Below are 16,887 nucleotides of genomic sequence, written 5' to 3' on the forward strand. Positions count from 1 at the left end.
CGACGCGGAAAAGGGGACTGAGGAGTTGCACCGGTGGGGAGAGTCAGGCGAGCACATGCTCCCAGGGCCGTGCCCCTGCGCACCCCTAAATTTAAAGGGGAAGAAGATTTTTTCAGGTGAAAAAGGTTCCGTCTCCCCTCCCTCGCGAGGGACGCCCATACAGTATGGAGGAAAGGGGATGGGACGTAAGAGTATTGCCATTATGCCATGACATGTGTATAGCAGCTTTCCTGCTAAAGTAGGCTACTTTGCCTGAATACATGGCAGTCCTGTTGAGAGGTACCAATACAATCTGTGCCACTGAAAATATATACAACACTGCCTCTACCCGCATCCATTATACTGGCTTGCGGTGGGTGGGTGGTAAGAAAGGGAGTTCAAGTAAAGTTCACACCACATGTCCAGCCATTCCTTGCTCTTTAAGACAACAAACTATGTACAGTGCCCTTTCATGCACGCAAATACATGCAATCTTAAGAAGAAATAACACACATCTTCATATAGAACACCAACATCTTTTCCTCCTCACAAAAGCCAAACAACTGCTTGCTGGAAGGCTCTCCTAAAACTGCAAGAAATCAAGAATCCCAAGCCACTAAATGCAATTGATGTGCTTCTTTGAAGAAAATAACACAAAGCATGAAATACCCATGCTGATGCAACTACGCTACCTCTATTGAAGATGATTAAAATTGAAAAATGAAGCAAAAATGCAGCTCTAGTTTAAGACAATTTTCATTTTACACAATAATGTATCCCAAAGCAATGTGAAAAGCATGTTCATGATTCAAAATGATTTAATAACCCTGTAACCCTCAAAATGCAGGCACTTAAACAAAGTGAAGAAAACACAAATTCCCTTCTACATTGCTCAGAAAGTATTATCTTGATAGAATTACTAACAGAGAAGAGTGTTGAAAAAATAAACAGACCAGGACTCCTCCCATTTCCTTCTTTCAAGGAACTGTGTGGATGGCTAAAGTAAAGAGTGGATTTGCAAGCTGCTGCTGGCCAGGCTCTCAGTGAACTCAATGATGTATGGGGGTGCTGCCATATATAGTCTGCGTAAGCTATATGCAAGGAAGAATTAAAAGGGCTGTATTTACAAGATTTCGGTGTGTAAAAAGCCCTTTCCGCACCTTATCTGGAGGGCTGCTAACATCAGACTATGTAATGGGAAACAGGATACAAATATTTTGAATGAACAAGATAAAAGAAGAGACATTGAGCCTCATTACGACCCTGGCGGTAGGGGGTTAATGGCTCCGGTAGAGCTGCCGGCGCTGTTAACCACCTACCGCCTCATTATGAGGTCTGCTGGAGGGACCCGCTAAGGACGCCTGGTAAAACCAGGCGTCCTTAGCGGGTCCCGCGAGCAGGCCAGGATGTTAACAACGGGCCCGTCATTAACAGGCCTGTTGTTAGCATTCTCCCCATTCCCATTGAGCCATATGGGGGCTCAAATGGGAATAGGGATGTGCCGGGTCCGGGTTCCATGAATGTGGAAATCCCGGGCCCTCCAAGGTCGGAATGGCCCGGTATTTCCCCATTCAAGAAACCCGGGCCCAGTATGGGGGTAGCCATGCCACTAAAAGTGGCATGGCTACCTCCATACTCGGAATGAGGCCCATTGTACGACAGAGAAGTTATGACTAAGAAAGACTAAAAAGGGGTCAAGATAAACCCACCTCAGGAAAGCCTGAATGTAAAGGGAAGAAAGACTCTACAAGCAAAGGCAAAGGAGTGAGAAACTACCTGAAGGAAACGTTATTGGAAATATAGAACCACAGAAAATATGAAACCCAAGACTATTCTAGGAGAACTAGAAGAATTGATCTCATAGAATATCCAAGGCGATTATGCCGAGAAATATTGGTACCACAGAGAAAGACAGTAAATAAAAAGGCTACTGGAAGATAAAGAAAAGACCAGGCGAAGAGAAGACATTCTCTTGGTCTATTTAAGTTAGTTAAATATAGTGGTAGGGTCAAATAGAGTTTGTTTGGATGGAGGACATGTTTACCTTGGGCTTCCTGACATCTGACGAGCACTTCAGTTTCCTTCGATAGGTAATGTGTTACCTTTAGTCATAGGGAAAGTTAGGCCTTTTAATATGAGTTTAATAAAGATAGTGAATCATATCCTTAGCGTGTCCGACTCCTCCTTCCAACCCGCCACAGTTGTTAAAAATAATAAGTGAATTTCTTATACTTACCTTTGTTGACAATCTACTGCTTGATAATCACTTGTGTATGTTAACTGTACCCAAAAACAAGCCCTAATCACTTTAGTCTTAGATTTACTGCTTAGTCTTGCTACCAAGTTAAGAGTTTGGTCATGCTTTTGTATTAAACCTTAACAATCAAATAAAGTTGGCGTCCCACACCCTCAATCAGTAGTGGTTCTGAAAAACCCTCCCAACAGTCATCAACGTCCATGTAATTTCTTTTTCATTTTATTATTTTATTTATAATTCATGTTTAGTGGCTTAAATACAAACCTTTCACATCACAGTAAAATCAATGAACAAAAGAATACACATTTACTTATTAAGATGACTTAAATATATAAGGTGACTAAAATATACAATGACAATCAAAGTAATAAGAAAAACAAAAAAAATTGCAAACGTATAACAATTCATTCTTTTAGGAACAATGCATTTAAAACCAAAAGGGTGCAGAAGGAGGACCCAGACACAAAACCTATCTTTCTCTATTCCTAAGAGGGGTTTCCCTGCCTCAACTAAAGATCTAAGGTGAATGTCAGGATGTCTGTTAAAGTAAAAGTGTCAACTGTCCTGTGTCAAGAACATCTTACTTCTGTCCCTTACACTTTAAACTAAGGAATAAAGCAGTCCTTTTCTGATCACAGGAGAATGATGGACTGTTGGACCTTTCTCCTGGTCTGAGTTGCCAGGAAAATTACTCTCTTCTCCTGGTAATTACAAAGCAATCTCTAACAACCAGGGGGAATTACTCAGTTCCCCTGGTTTACTCTTTTGCTTTGACCCACTTAGTTAATCTCCCTGCCAAGTACTACCAAGAGGTAGATGCCTCCTATCATGCTCTTGGTTTGGGTCCCAGACCAAGGTTTCTCTTCTCCTTTGGTTTGGCCCACTTAGTTAACTTCTCTGCCAAGTACTGCCACGCGGAAGATGACTCGTATGACTCTCTTGGTTTAGTCTCCAGACCCGTGTAGCTCCTCTTCTTTGGTTTGGCCAACTTGGTTCACTTCCCTGCCAAGTACTGCCACGATGAAGGTGACTCGTAGGTCCATACAGGTTTCCTTTCTCTTGTACCTCCCAGCCCCTATCGGTCCCCACAACTTTGCCGTTACCTTGTCTATTTCCGGGATGCACAGGCGATTCTTCCTTGGGTCTCTCTGGAAGTCTGTATGCTCCGGTGGAGTAAGGACTAACTTGTCCTATGCTAAGGTGGGATTTCATTACCTAAAGAAAACTAAGGATTGTCTGTGTCGGGATGTCCAAATGAAAAGTGTGTCTGTGTGATCAAAATAAAGTTACAAACTTCTTCCAGCTCTTGCCCTGTACTTAGCTTCCCCTTTCCAAGTTCACCACAGTTCACAAAGTCTTGGGTTTCCCTTCTGCAAGGTGTACACAGTTCATGCAGTTTCGGAGGTTCCCTTCCCTAAGTTCAACACAGTCCACAAAGTCTCAGGGTTCCCTTCCCCAAGTTCAACTCTTACAGCTTTCAGATAAAAAACAAGAACGTTCAAATCTTCCAGCTTTTCCAAAAATAACAGTTCTTGGAGACACTTCCCATATCCTTTGTCATCAGTGCTTTTCACTGGTTCACATTTGGGACACTTCCCAATTCCTTTAATATTAGTATCTTGTATCAGTTCACATAGACAGTTCTGTTTCTTCACTTCAATTTCCCTTTTCAGGCTGTTGCAAAACAAACATCTTTAGACACACTTTCATTGGCTTCTTCCATGTATGGTACTCGGTGTAGGCGCAGTTATCAGACCACACGGTCCACCCATTACAGGTCACGCAGCCGATACCCCTTCTTATTGTTCTCATCAATAATTATGCACTTTGCTATCCTTTCCTGTATTCCTCTGTCTCTTGCCAACACAGGTTTCCTCTTAGCCTGCAATTCCTGGGCCCCTCTTGGCTTTGGCCCAATACTTGGTTTCATACAACACATTCCTTGATTTCTGAATCATGCAATTCTTGGTTTCACTCCATTTATGAGTATTCCCTGTGATTTGTATTTTGTGCTGCATTCAAAAGTGCTTTCAATCAGTTTCAATTGTTCCGGCACGCAAAAGTACTTTTACTTACTTTCAGTTTGTTCAACATTGGCAAAGGACTTTGTTATGCTTTACCGGAGAGCCCCAGCATGAGTGAGTAACTGCTTTACACTCACCAGTCGCACACGGCAGTATTCTTCTATTTGGTGTCCTCCGCAACGGGCTTACCCAGGGATCTTTGGCTTCCGAGCATCCCCGGACTCCACCTCTCCTTCGCAGCCTCCGCAGAGAGCATCCCACGCCGGCGGTTGGGGTCAATGAGAGTTCCACAACTTCCACGAAGCAGACCCGCTTTGGAGGTTGACAGGACCTCCGGACCCTGGCACAGCCAACCACGGCTCTTGCGTCTGCTTCTCCTGCACAACACTGCTCACAGCACCTAGGTCTCCAGCATCCTTTCCTCTAGTCCGTTCCGCTTCTCCAAAAGTGGTGGCCATTTTTATATCCATCTGGTATGCTAACTGACCCCATGTGTGGGTCATAGAGTTCCATTGCTTGACTATGGAGAGCTCCATTAGGCAGACATGCCTGGTTGTTCCACTAGTATGCCGCCATAGCCCTCCTTTGTCTCAGTACCGGAGTGGTGTTTGGAACAGATCGATTTAATAAAATAAGCATTCATAACTCTGTTTTGTCTCTGATTTGTGTGTGTATATCAGTAAAATGAGGATGTATCCTCTAGGTTGGTCTCTTCCTCGTCCCAGTACTAAGGTGTTGTTTCGGGGGGGCAATTTGGAAGGAGGGAAAGGGTTTACAATACCCTACAAAGGCTTTAGGGAAAGTAGGCTCATTGTGAAAAGGAAAAGGGGGATACCATGTCTCACCTAATTTATTTGTATTTATTTATTTGAACATTTGTATAGCGCACCGAACCCAGAGGCATCTGGGCGCTTTTGCTTAAGAATGTGGTTGCAATGAGTGCATGCATAATAAGATACTTTGGTTACTGTGACGGGTTACATAGTATGGGAGGCCTCTACTCATGGGAGGTTATGTCAAAACATGCAGTTGCAAGAGGGTAAATTGTGGTATTGAGCAATTACCCAATTGGAAAGCCCAGTAGGGATAAGATAACGCATATTGGCAAAGCCACAACTCATGGTGCGGGGGCTACATCAGGCTGCATAAAGGACAATTCAGTGAGATGACACAGTTTGGCAAAGTCACGCCTCATGGTGCAGGGGGCTACATTAGGCTGCATAGCGGTCAGATCAGTAAGATTGCATAGATTGGCAGGGCCGCACGTAATGCCATCATACAGGGCAGAATACATGGAAAACACAGGGAGGTGCCATGGAGCGGATGATAAGGCACATTGGGATACTACAGAGCTCAGGATGTGATCGGTAGCAGTGTAGTAGGCGGTCTGGGATAGGAGAAAGCGTCCACCATATTGAAGTAGAGCCAATGAAAGCACTGAGTGGGTTAGCGAAGTAATGGTAGATGAAACAAACGGTGCTGTAATAGTGAGACATGAGTGGCCAAAGGAGCAGGCAGACGGTGGAAATGGCCAATAGAGGGAAAGGCCTCCCTTAACTCATAAAAACAGGAGTACCATCCGTGTGTTGCATCAAGAGGTTGTGAGCAGCATGAGCAAGATGTTATGCTGTTGTAATGTGCCACGGAATCGCCTGAAGCCCCGGACAGGCCCAGACAGGAGAAGAACCTGGTCCTTGGCTACGGTTATTCACTGTGGGCCGGCTTCGTCATGCCGGCTCACCAGTGTAGGAGTCATCAGATACCCCGACCAATCGGGGGAGTAAGGACGTACTCTCCCACACCCCTAAGCAATCTCTTTCAACTAGGGGGAATGACTCCCTTCCCCTGGTCTGCATCTCCTTTGCTTTTGCCAACTTGGTTCACTCCCCTGACAAGTACCACCATGACGAAGATTCCTCGTATCACTCTCTTGGTTTGGGTCCCAAACCTTGGTTTCTCTTCTTCTTAGGTTTGGTCGACTTGGTTCACTTCCCTCCCAAGTACTGCCACGAGGATGAGGACTCATATGACTCTCTTGGTTTAGATCCCAGACCCTTGCATCTCTTCTTCTTTGCTTTGGCCAACTTGGTTCAATTTCCTGCCAAGTACTGCCACAAGGAAGATGGCTCGTAGGTCTGTACAGGGTTCCTGCCTCCTGTACCTTCCAGTCCCTACTGGTTCCTGCGACTCTCCCGTTACCCTGTCTGTTCCCGGGATGCACGGCCAGTTCTTCCTGGGGTCTCTTGCTGACTCTGTATGCTGCACGGGCATCTCTATGTGTCTGTGCCTGCGGATCTCCTGTCGACCCTGGACAGACGGTATGGAGGCTACCTCTTGAGTTCGAGCCACCGTCTGCCAGCCTCCCGGTACCATCTGGACGCCCTCGGGCAAAGGAGTCCCGTTGCCATCTTAACTTTGGGCATGGACTGCTCTCGGCTCCGTCCTGGCCTTCTCTGCGTCTCCTTCAGGGTTCCTGAGCTTCACAATCCCTTGTAAAAGGAACCACGCCTCTGTGGAAGTCTATACCATGGAAGTCTATACCGCGGCAGTTCCTTCTTGGCATTGCTCTTCATTGTTCCTGATTTCCACCTCGTCCTGGAACTTGGATGACCTATGTTCCTGATGTTGTTCTTTGTCTCAGTACTTTCCAGAACCTTGAGGTAGTTTACTTTACAACAGTACACATGTCTACTGTCTACAAAGAGGTTAGCAAAAGAAGGAGAGGCTAGAGTGTGTGGGAGTCTGATGTTTTCATAGGGGCTATACCATGGATGGTCGTTGTCCATCCCGGGGGGGGGGGGGAAGAGGGGGTGTGGGGGTACCTCCCCATGAGATCCTCTGGCATTATACCACCTCCCAAGGGGACTGACTGGTATCGGCCTCGCTTCCCTGGCCTTACGGGAAAAGGTTCCCCTCCTGGGGAGAAGTGACGACATCCAGTGATTCGTCACACACCTAAAACAAGGGAAATATGATTACCCACTAAAATTCTATCCCATAATTCATCTAGGCTGAGATACTGTATACAGTCAAAACAGCATTGAAGGGTCAGTTGCCTCAAATTATTAATGCCTTGCCATCACACAATGATGTGTTTTAGTGTTTCTACCTTTGGTTCATTTTTGCAGTGTCTACACAAATGAGTATGGCCTTGAGATTGTGATCGAGCAGCCACAATCTTATTAGTCGGGAACAGACTGAAATGGATTCTTAGGAACTGTTGCCTATATGTGATGTCTGGACATTTTTGCAGGTATTTTGGTACAGAGTTTACCACTTTTTCTGGCCCAATATATATTTGAATAGCTTATATTTAGCTCCCTCAACTCTCGTTGGGATCCAGCCGTTTTCAAGTAGCTTTTTTCCTCAAGGAGAGCAGATGCTTAATGAGCAACTCTGCAGGGGTTTTAGTTCAGATAGCAACTCTGTACATCCCTTTCCCCACACAGTAAGTTCTTGATCAGTTTGCTGCAATAGAACTAGTTTTATGGTTTTCTAAAAGGACATCCTAAGTGTGTTCAAGACCTTCTTACATAAAGACATTATTTTCTGTGCATTCTAGGCATAGTAGACCAAATTCATATCTAATTATGGCCACTGAAACCACATTTGGAAGTTTCAACAAAGAGGGGCAAAATAAACCCTCAAGTTTAAACCATGGAATACCCCAGAATCTGACTTCAAATGTTAAAACTGGAGTAACCTTCATTTTTTAGAACTTTAACACAGGCATGAGGGGACAACTACCATAAAGGGTGTTCAGTTTCTTAGCTTGTGCGACCAGCGCCAAGGTTTTTGTCTGGAGTCTTTTCAGGGCTGCTTTAGCTGAACATCGAGCGTGAATGGGAATCTGTTGCTTTTAATTCAACATGATTTAGTTTCCATGCACATTTTTTATTTATTTTTGCTCCTCAGTTCATTACCATAACTTGAGTTTTGGTAGCAATAATTTCCAGCTTTTAAAATGTAATATATTGACACATGGCATGTATTTTCTTTAAATACCAATCAGGGGGTAATCAATCAAAACCAGATCTTCACAACCTTTACGCAATCCTTTGCATGTGCCAATTGATGTAGACATAAAACAGAACTACAAGTAATTATTTCAAAGCATAAATTAATATACAGATGTGAAAAAGTGATCAATATAATTACTATAGATTGGCAAATAAGTAAAGTACAATAAAATGAGGTTATCCTCAAATCCATGAAATAATATTACAATGAAATGATAATGGATTCGGTAAACATTACATAGTAACATTATCCCCTTTTCTTTGTTTTTATCTGTGTTATTCCTTCTTTTCTGTGGTCATATAGATTAATATTTCAATCAAAGCCCTGAAGAAGCTTGAACATTGTATGTGTTTTATGTAATACAAAATTGTGAAACACGTGGTGGCCTAGATATAACAAACACTGACAACTAGATTTGTTATTACAGACTATTAAGTATTGTTTGGTAACAGTTTACATGATTATGGCAATATATATGTTGCTTAATAGAAGTGTCTATTTAGGTATGATATATTGTATTCACTTTTGTATATATGAATCTAATATTGGAGGATTTGAATATTATTGTAAATATTTTTTTGTCTTTTTCAAAACTAAATTAAGATACATTACAAATATGATTCTCAACAAGAGTAGTGTAATAAAAAAAACCTCAAACATACTAGGATATATATTTGAGTTTATGTACTGTTCAGAGGAAATGCAGTCATTCCAATTGGACATTTTAAGTTTTGCTATTTAACTTTAGGGCACTAATCATAAATACACATTTTCAAAAGTTATTGGGAAAATAAGGATATTCATGCTATTACAGTATGGACTTTGAAGAAGATTGATTCAAACCAAAAAATAAAGCATTACTCTCAACTGTAAATAGACAAAAGAATATTTACAGGAGTTACCTGAATTGATTCATCCTCTGGTAGAGCTACTGTAAAGTTGACGTGACAGAGACAACAGGGAATCATGGATCGGAGCTTGAAATAGAGACTCTGCAAAAAGCACACAACGTGTTTTGTTATAAAAATAAATGTCTACTTTAATTTGATGTTAATATCTTTACATTAACCAAGTATCCTCCAGAAACTAGAATTGCTTGCCATGCAAATATATACTTTTAAAGAGTAATTCCATCCTTAGGGCAGCAATAAAATGAAAACCATGGTTGGTTTTCTATGTCATTACTTTCAACTCAAGTTAATTAACAAAACACATTTTTACACAAGTAAAGCAATTTATAAACTTAGAAGCAACCTCATATACATGATTTTATACTAGGATTTTAATCTGTGCAGAATACCAACACCTCTGTATACCATACTGGATAAAGAAACCTAAACAGAATCCTTCAGGGTACTCGCGAATGGGGAAGTATTGCAGGAAACAAGGAATGAGGATGCACTGACATAATGGGCTGTCAATCTACCTTCGGGGTAATGGAAGGGAATAGAATAAATTCTAATAGAGTGTGATAAAGTCAAGTTCCGGCCCCCCCTTTCCCCCGAGGGCAGTTATCGCTAAATTACTAAACTACAGGGATAGAGACTCAATCCTTCAGATGGCACGCACAAAGGGAACGATTACATATAATGGTTCTAAGATCGCCTTATTACCCTACTACACCGGGGAGGTCCAGCAGGCCAGACAGTCATTGGATAAGCTAAAGAGGAAGCTGAACTCCATGAATGTGAAGTATGTGCTACTCTTCCCATCCCAATTAAAGATCTAGCACAATGGCACCACAGTGCACTTCACCGACCCACACAAAGCTTGGGGTTGGGCAGAAAAGCTTGGGGTTGGGCAGAAAGGCACATCAATGGTAACTGGGGAAAAGAGAGACTGGGCCCCGGTGGGAGACCCAATCCCGCCCAGACCGCACCCCCTTGAAAGTCTGCCGTTGCTGCCCGGACAAGATGAGCCCGTACTGGCAAGAGACCCCTGAGAACAACAATCTGAATGCAACGACATCTATTGAAGTCTCCAAAAATTATGGTGCAAGTATTTGGTCTGTTTAAAGGAGCTAAAATGTTAGCTATTTCCTCAGTAAAAGTAGGTATGTCCTGTGGGGGTGATAAAGTAAGAAAAAATGAATCCAGTGATTAAGGTTTGGGGTGGCCTTGAGGAACATTATTTCACATCCTGCACAAATGATCTTGGCCTGAAAGAGGCAAAACTCCTGTTTTGCTAAAATAGAAACTCCAACACCTTTGGAGTACTCTCGGTTTTGTCCAAAAAATGTGTAACCCTCCAGCGTGACTCATTCAATATTCGCTCCACTGGAACTATTCGGTCATGTATCAGTAACACACATGATGTCAATATGATGTTCTTGAATATAATCACAACTAATAACAGCATGTTTCTCCAAAGAGTGTGTATTAAGTAATGAGATATTTAACCTTCACCTCTCATATTCTTAGTAGTTTCTACTGGTAAGCAATCTACTGGTACACTATGGCCAAGTAGTTTAACCAATGGCATAGTGTCAGTCATATTAACATGAGGTATACAAAGGCTGGGTCACAGTATTTCTATTACGTGAAACTTTCACAATGTCCTTCGTTAGTCAGAGACTTTTGAACATTTATCGCTTAAACGGGACCACTCTGACACAATGTTTCTGTAAAATCAATTAAAGTATTGTATTTGTCTTAATTTGTTCTTTTACTTCACTGATAGGCTTTCGATAACGTGCCGACTGCATGCGACCACTCTGCTACAATGTAATTCCTTCACTTTCATACACGTAACGGGTTTCCTTGCATTCTCTGGCGACTCACCGGCTGAGACATACTTTTCTTCGATTTCCTCTGTAAGATGCTTTCTGGGATTTGAGGTCAGAGTCTCACCGCCTGCCCCTCAGACAGTCCTGGATGGTTACTGTCATTCAGAGTAACAAGAGGTTCTTGCCCACAGCAAAGGGACCAATGCCTTCAACAGAACCCTTCTCCCGCCTTCTACGGCTCCTTTGCGAAACAACTCCCTCGCTATAAAATGACAGCGTCTCTCACTCACCTGTCCTTAAGCGTTTAGGCACCCCGTTCTCCTCCTGCTTCTCGCTGGCTGGGGTGGCTCTCCTGCTGCTCTCTCCTCGCCCAGGCTTCTCACTCTTTTTTGCTGTTTGTGGACTTCACCTTTGAGTCTCTAACAGGCTGCCAGGGTGACGTCCCAGGCTCAATTGCCTGACCACAATTAGTCCAATTAACAGGACATGCCTGGCCTTCAGCTCTGTAGCCTTCAGCCTCCCTCTTCTTTGTCTCAGTTCTAGTGGTGTCTCCTGTAGGTAATCTTCATTACTCTTGGGGTTAGATTCTTTTGCTCAGTACTTGGTCAAACTTCAGGGGGAAAAGTTGGATTTGAACAACAATATTCTACAAAGACAGAGAGGGTAAGGTGACTCACTGGCAGGAAATGGGGGATCCCATGTCTCGCCCTCTGGCACCCTCTCCCCAAGCCCCAAGGACCCTCCACCCAGGTGATCCTCCCTTGCTAGTCCACCCCCAGGGTCGGGATCCAAAAGCAACTGCCCTTACCTGGCCACCTGAACAGAAGATCCCTGGGGAATAGGTGTGAGAGGGTCTTCATGATTCTCACACCACATCAGCCAATGATCCCACATTCACTGCAAAGAACATATTAATTTCCTCCCTCAGCCTAGCGCGGCAAGCAACATCTTCCAATACGCCCACCCTGAATCTCCATGATAAGATTGCCGGTCGCTCAATCAGCCTCATTAGCGTTCCTGCCAGAGGGGAATGAACGGATAAAACTCTACCCAGATATGCAACATCGGTAAACCAATGAAAATGCTCCCGCCCCACGAAGAGATAATCCAATCGGGAATAGGAATCAAGTGTCTTAGAATAATAGGAGTAACCCTCTTCCTGCCCATGTATCTCCCGCCACAATTCTACCAGGTCTAGGTCAAACGAGACCTGGCTCAATGAGGCTGATGCCTAAGGTTCTACCATGACCGACTTTCCCTGGTGATCTAGATCATGATCTAAAAAACTATTGAAATCTTCTGTCCATTGAAACATACCAGATCTATAGTGCCCTACAAGAAACAACACTGAAGGAAAGAAGGTCTTATTATCTGTATTAGGGGCGTATGTGTTAACTACGCAGATCTCCATCACCTCTAGGGTTCCTAACAGCGCCATTATCCTACCTTCGGTATCCCCATCAGTACCATTTACCTCCATGGGGAGCCCTGGGGCCATCCATATCAAAACCCAATTTCAAAAATTGTCCTACCTGCGCCCTCTTCTTTCCCTTCTCCCAAACCCCACACATTCCAGTTGCATATGCGCAGCGTGTGATCACCCATTTATCCCACCAAGTGATATCCCCTGCCACCACCGCCTCTCAATGAATATTCCCAACCTTTCGTACAATCTGTCTGCTCTTGACTGGACACTGAAACAACAAGATCAAAACACCAAAACCTTTCAAATGTCCTTCCCATCCAACGTCTTTCCATAACAACATATCCAACCCCAATCCTTCCCCCATCCCCTCCCCAACCGCCCCCTTCGGCGCCCACTGCCTCCCCTTCCTGAAATTGCCCATCCCCTAACATACTTAACCTGACAAGTCCTCTGAACATTAATGACCCACCACCACTGGTCAGCAGACCCAGGCCACTAGGGGGGAAGCAAGTCCGTGCTCCCCATGGCCAACCCGCAGAATTCCCATGATAACAACTGTCTGTCCCACACCCAGAGTGATAACATCTGCAAACATGACCTTATATCAACTTTTGAGTCTCCTAACCTCCAGCCAAAGCCAATACTGGATATCCCAGTGTACTGTTCCAGCCCCTGTCTTCCGTGCCGCAGGATGAGCTAGTCTCATGTCCAACCTGTTCCCTGCCCCCTGTGCCTCCATAGTTCCTCTCTCAGCTTTGCTGGGAAAAGCATCATGTACCTTAAGTTTGCCTCACATAATTGTCGACGAACTGCATCGAATGACCTTCTCTGCTTCTGGACTTCTTGCGTGAAATCGAGAAAGATTGGAATCCTCGCCGTGCCCTCTTTAAACTCTCCAGCCATGCGCGCTTCTTGTAAAACTGCATACCAATCTCTGAAATTGAGCAGTTCGGCTACTGTGGCTCTCAGATAGCTGCCTTTGGGTGGGGGCCTACATGGGCATCCTATGTGCTCTCTCTATCATGAAGAGTTTGTAAAGGCCTCTGATCTTCAGCTTGTCCAATAGTAGTTTTTCCACTTACAATTCTGCACTCGGGCCCTCCTTACCTTCCGGTACTCCCACCACACAAATATTACATCTGCGAGAGCGGCCCTCTGCATTCTCTGCTCTCGATTCCACGGTTCTCGTCGCCCCTATCAACCCGTTCACCTGGTTCTGCAGCACTGACAGCTCGTCTTCTACAGTGCTTACTCTGTGTTCCACTTCTGTTACTCTGTCTCGGACTTTATGCAGGTCTGCTCTCACCAAGGAGACATCTATCCCCACCTCCTTTATATTGTCTTCCAATAACGGCAGAGAGTCTTGTATCGCCGTCAGTAGGCACTGCATCCGCCATGGCCGCACCTCCATCCTCCACTGACATCCCTACCGCCTGTTGACTCTGCTTGGGCTTTGACCCCACATTATGTTCATTTTTTTGATGACCCTTAATCATAGCGATTCAATGTAGAAGGCCACATCCCAAAGCAAGTGCAAATACAAAACTTTGTTGAGGGCCAGTGTGTTGCAGGTGCACTGGCAGTAATCGTCTATGTCCACAAAAGCACTACAGCTCCCGATGTGTGAACTCATTGGAGTACACTTATCCCTCCACTGAGCCCAGATGGAAAGGTCTCTGCAGGAAAATACTCACTGGGAGAGCACCAATAAAAAAGGCCCATTAAGCACATGTATCTGGTGGCTCCTCCAGCAATAAACCTATCTGGCACAACTACAATACAGCACTCCAGAGAGCACTCACTTCCCTGGCACTGACCACCAGGTGGGGCTACGTTCGCAATGCTGCTTCCGGTGTCAGCTGGGAAGAAAGAGAAAGAGTACAAGCACAGACACCAGTCCCCCAAGGGCAGCTGTCTTACAGAAATCCACCTTCGCTCAAAACTCTTGCCATTCTGCACACAGTTAATTGGAACCAGCTATGTCCCACAATGTGCAGGCCACAGGGGCCCTCACTACAGAACCCCAATCGCTCACCAGCTATCCTAAATTTGCTCCCCGCTCATGTGCGTTGTTGTTGCCGGTTTGGTATCTCCTCATTCCCCGCCACTCTCGCCTGCTTGGTCTTCCATGCGCAGGCTGCCTTGATGTCACGCAAGCAGGCTGCTCCTCCTGCACGCTGCATTGCGTCACCGTATGACTGCTGGCAGGATCATTGCTACCTGCCCGCTGGCAGTTGCTTTCTCAGCCAAGCAGGGAATATATTTGTGGACACTGAGTGGGCTTCCCCACTGCCCTCGAGCTCGAGTAGGGTAAGCTCCGGTCTGTATTTGCCGCCACATTCAGGGCGCCCCCCTCTCAGTGCTTTACCATGGCGCAATGCAGACCCCTGCAGGACCAAAATACCAGGTCTCCACTGCTGCGTACCAGAGCCACCACACTCCCACAACACTCCTCAGGGACCAAGGGCCCCCAGCACCCCAATAATACCTTCTGGGCTGGTAGGAACAGATTATCCACCGGATTTATAACAGTACGGCCTAGGAGCTACAGAGCAGTGCGTCTACATTGCACGGCTGCTGGCCACGCCCCTGAAATTCCTCTTTACTCGATCTTGGTTCTCTATATTCCTCGGTTTCCTTACTTCCTCTTGAACAACATGTTTCATATCAACATTCTCTTGGTCTGATAAACTGGCTTTCTCTTTGGTGACGATTATAGCAGCTCAACCATCTGTGTTTGTTCCTTTGTTCAGTTCCGGTATTGCTGTAAGGAGTAAGGCAGGCTCAACTGTGATTCTCCTTCTTATGGTTATTTGACCCTTCACTGAGACAAGGAAAACTGAGCCCCAGAGTTATTCCCACTCTGACAGATACTCGTCTATTCACTGGGACAAGTAGGCTAAGTCCCATAGTTATTCTCACTCTAATGGATACTTGTCCATTCACTGGGACAAGCAGGCCGAGTCCCGTAGTTATTCTCACTCTAATGGATACTTGTCATATCACTGGGATGAGTAGGCTGAGTCTCATAGCTATTTTCACGCTTATGGACACTTGTCCATTCAATAGGATGAGTAGACTTCTCACTCTTAAGAATTCACTGGGACGAGTAGAGGCTAAGTGTGCTCTTGATCCCTGTATCCCTCCAGGGTCTCCAGTTACCTTCTTTCTTACAGGCTAGCATCATAGAGTCTTTTTCCAGGATTGGGGCTTCACTTGGAGTTAGACCAGCTTCCGTGTTCACTCAGAATCTTATTGGTACTTACTTGCGATTCTGCCGAACCACGCTGCAGCGGTCTCAGTATTGCTTCTGGACTGCACAGTCCACTTCCCATGGGTCACACCACTGCTCACTCAGTTCCCCTTCTCTCAGGCTTTTCTTCCCCTGCACGGCTCGGCCGTTTGCTCTCTCTGTGCCTCCTGGTTATGCCCACTGGCCTAACCCTCCAGACAGAATATCTCCCGGATCTCGCCAGCTTCCACCTCCTTGTTGATTCGAACTCCCTGGGTCTCACACCTCTTCCACAGTCATTCTGCCATTTGTATGTTAGATTTCTGAGTCCTCCTCAGCAGAGTATTAAACTCCTCTCTCTCTTTTTGTTGAGCATTTTCCCTTGCTCGTCCGTTCCTCATAGTCGCAGTTTGGTTGGCTTCCAACCACTGATAGGCATTACTCGCTCACCTCTCTTCTTCTTTATCATTTATTTCCTCAAGCTGAATGTTGGGACTAATATTACAATAACAAACAGTGACTTGTTTTGATGGACTTCTCAGAAACCTGGATGTTATTATGGCCTACAAGAAAGGGTTTCAGGGAGTTGATGGATGGAACGAGAGTCCTTGGCCCCAAAAGGCAAGTTTCTCCCTGTGAGGTCCCGATTACCGCCAACCCTAGGGGGAATGTTTTGCAGAGGCTTGACCTCCTTAGCCTCACAAGGAAATCCCCTCCTCCCCGCCGGGGAGAAGCGATTGAATCTCGCGATTCATAACAGAGCCCAATAGTTGTCCATGACCATCAGCTCCTGTCCCACTATCTACCAAAAAGGGAACAAAAGAGTCAACAGCTTCCCCTCTTCAACCGTGCAAAAAGGTGGACTTAGATACGCAGGGAGCTAGTTTGTACAATTACTAGCTGTTGGAGGTCAGAGACTGGTTAGGGAAGAGGTGTTTTTTGATAATTCAGTTTTATTCATACGTTTACACCTTTTAGATGTGTGTCTAGGTTCAGACAAACACACAATTGAACCTTAAAAAAACATTTGAGCCCTATTTGGGCACAACGAAAAAAGTTAAATTGTTTTATACTTCACAGTCAAGTGAGGGTTAGTAACATAAGAATAAAGTGCGAAATTCAATACTACTTATGAAATGGTAGTATGTTATTGTTGTCGACACATAGGCTTGTTCGTGGTTCTGGTTCGGGATGGAGTGAGCCTTCACTGGGATTGAACTGTTA

General features: G+C 44.8%; 1 protein-coding gene across 7 annotated transcripts in view; it reads right to left on the reverse strand.

Annotated features, from left to right (window-relative positions):
* Positions 1 to 16,887, reverse strand: part of C2CD5 (C2 calcium dependent domain containing 5) — a 2,654,621-nt gene that overhangs the window by 758,216 nt on the left and 1,879,518 nt on the right. For all 7 annotated transcript variants that reach the window (XM_069628452.1, XM_069628454.1, XM_069628457.1 and 4 more), the window contains one exon: positions 9,183 to 9,272. In XM_069628452.1, coding sequence (XP_069484553.1) covers positions 9,183 to 9,272 — 90 coding nt within the window. The remainder of the gene's footprint in view (positions 1 to 9,182; positions 9,273 to 16,887) is intronic.

Source organism: Ambystoma mexicanum, chromosome 12 (assembly GCF_040938575.1).
Source record: "Ambystoma mexicanum isolate Mex_15411 chromosome 12, UKY_AmexF1_1, whole genome shotgun sequence".
Lineage (NCBI taxonomy): Eukaryota > Metazoa > Chordata > Amphibia > Caudata > Ambystomatidae > Ambystoma > Ambystoma mexicanum.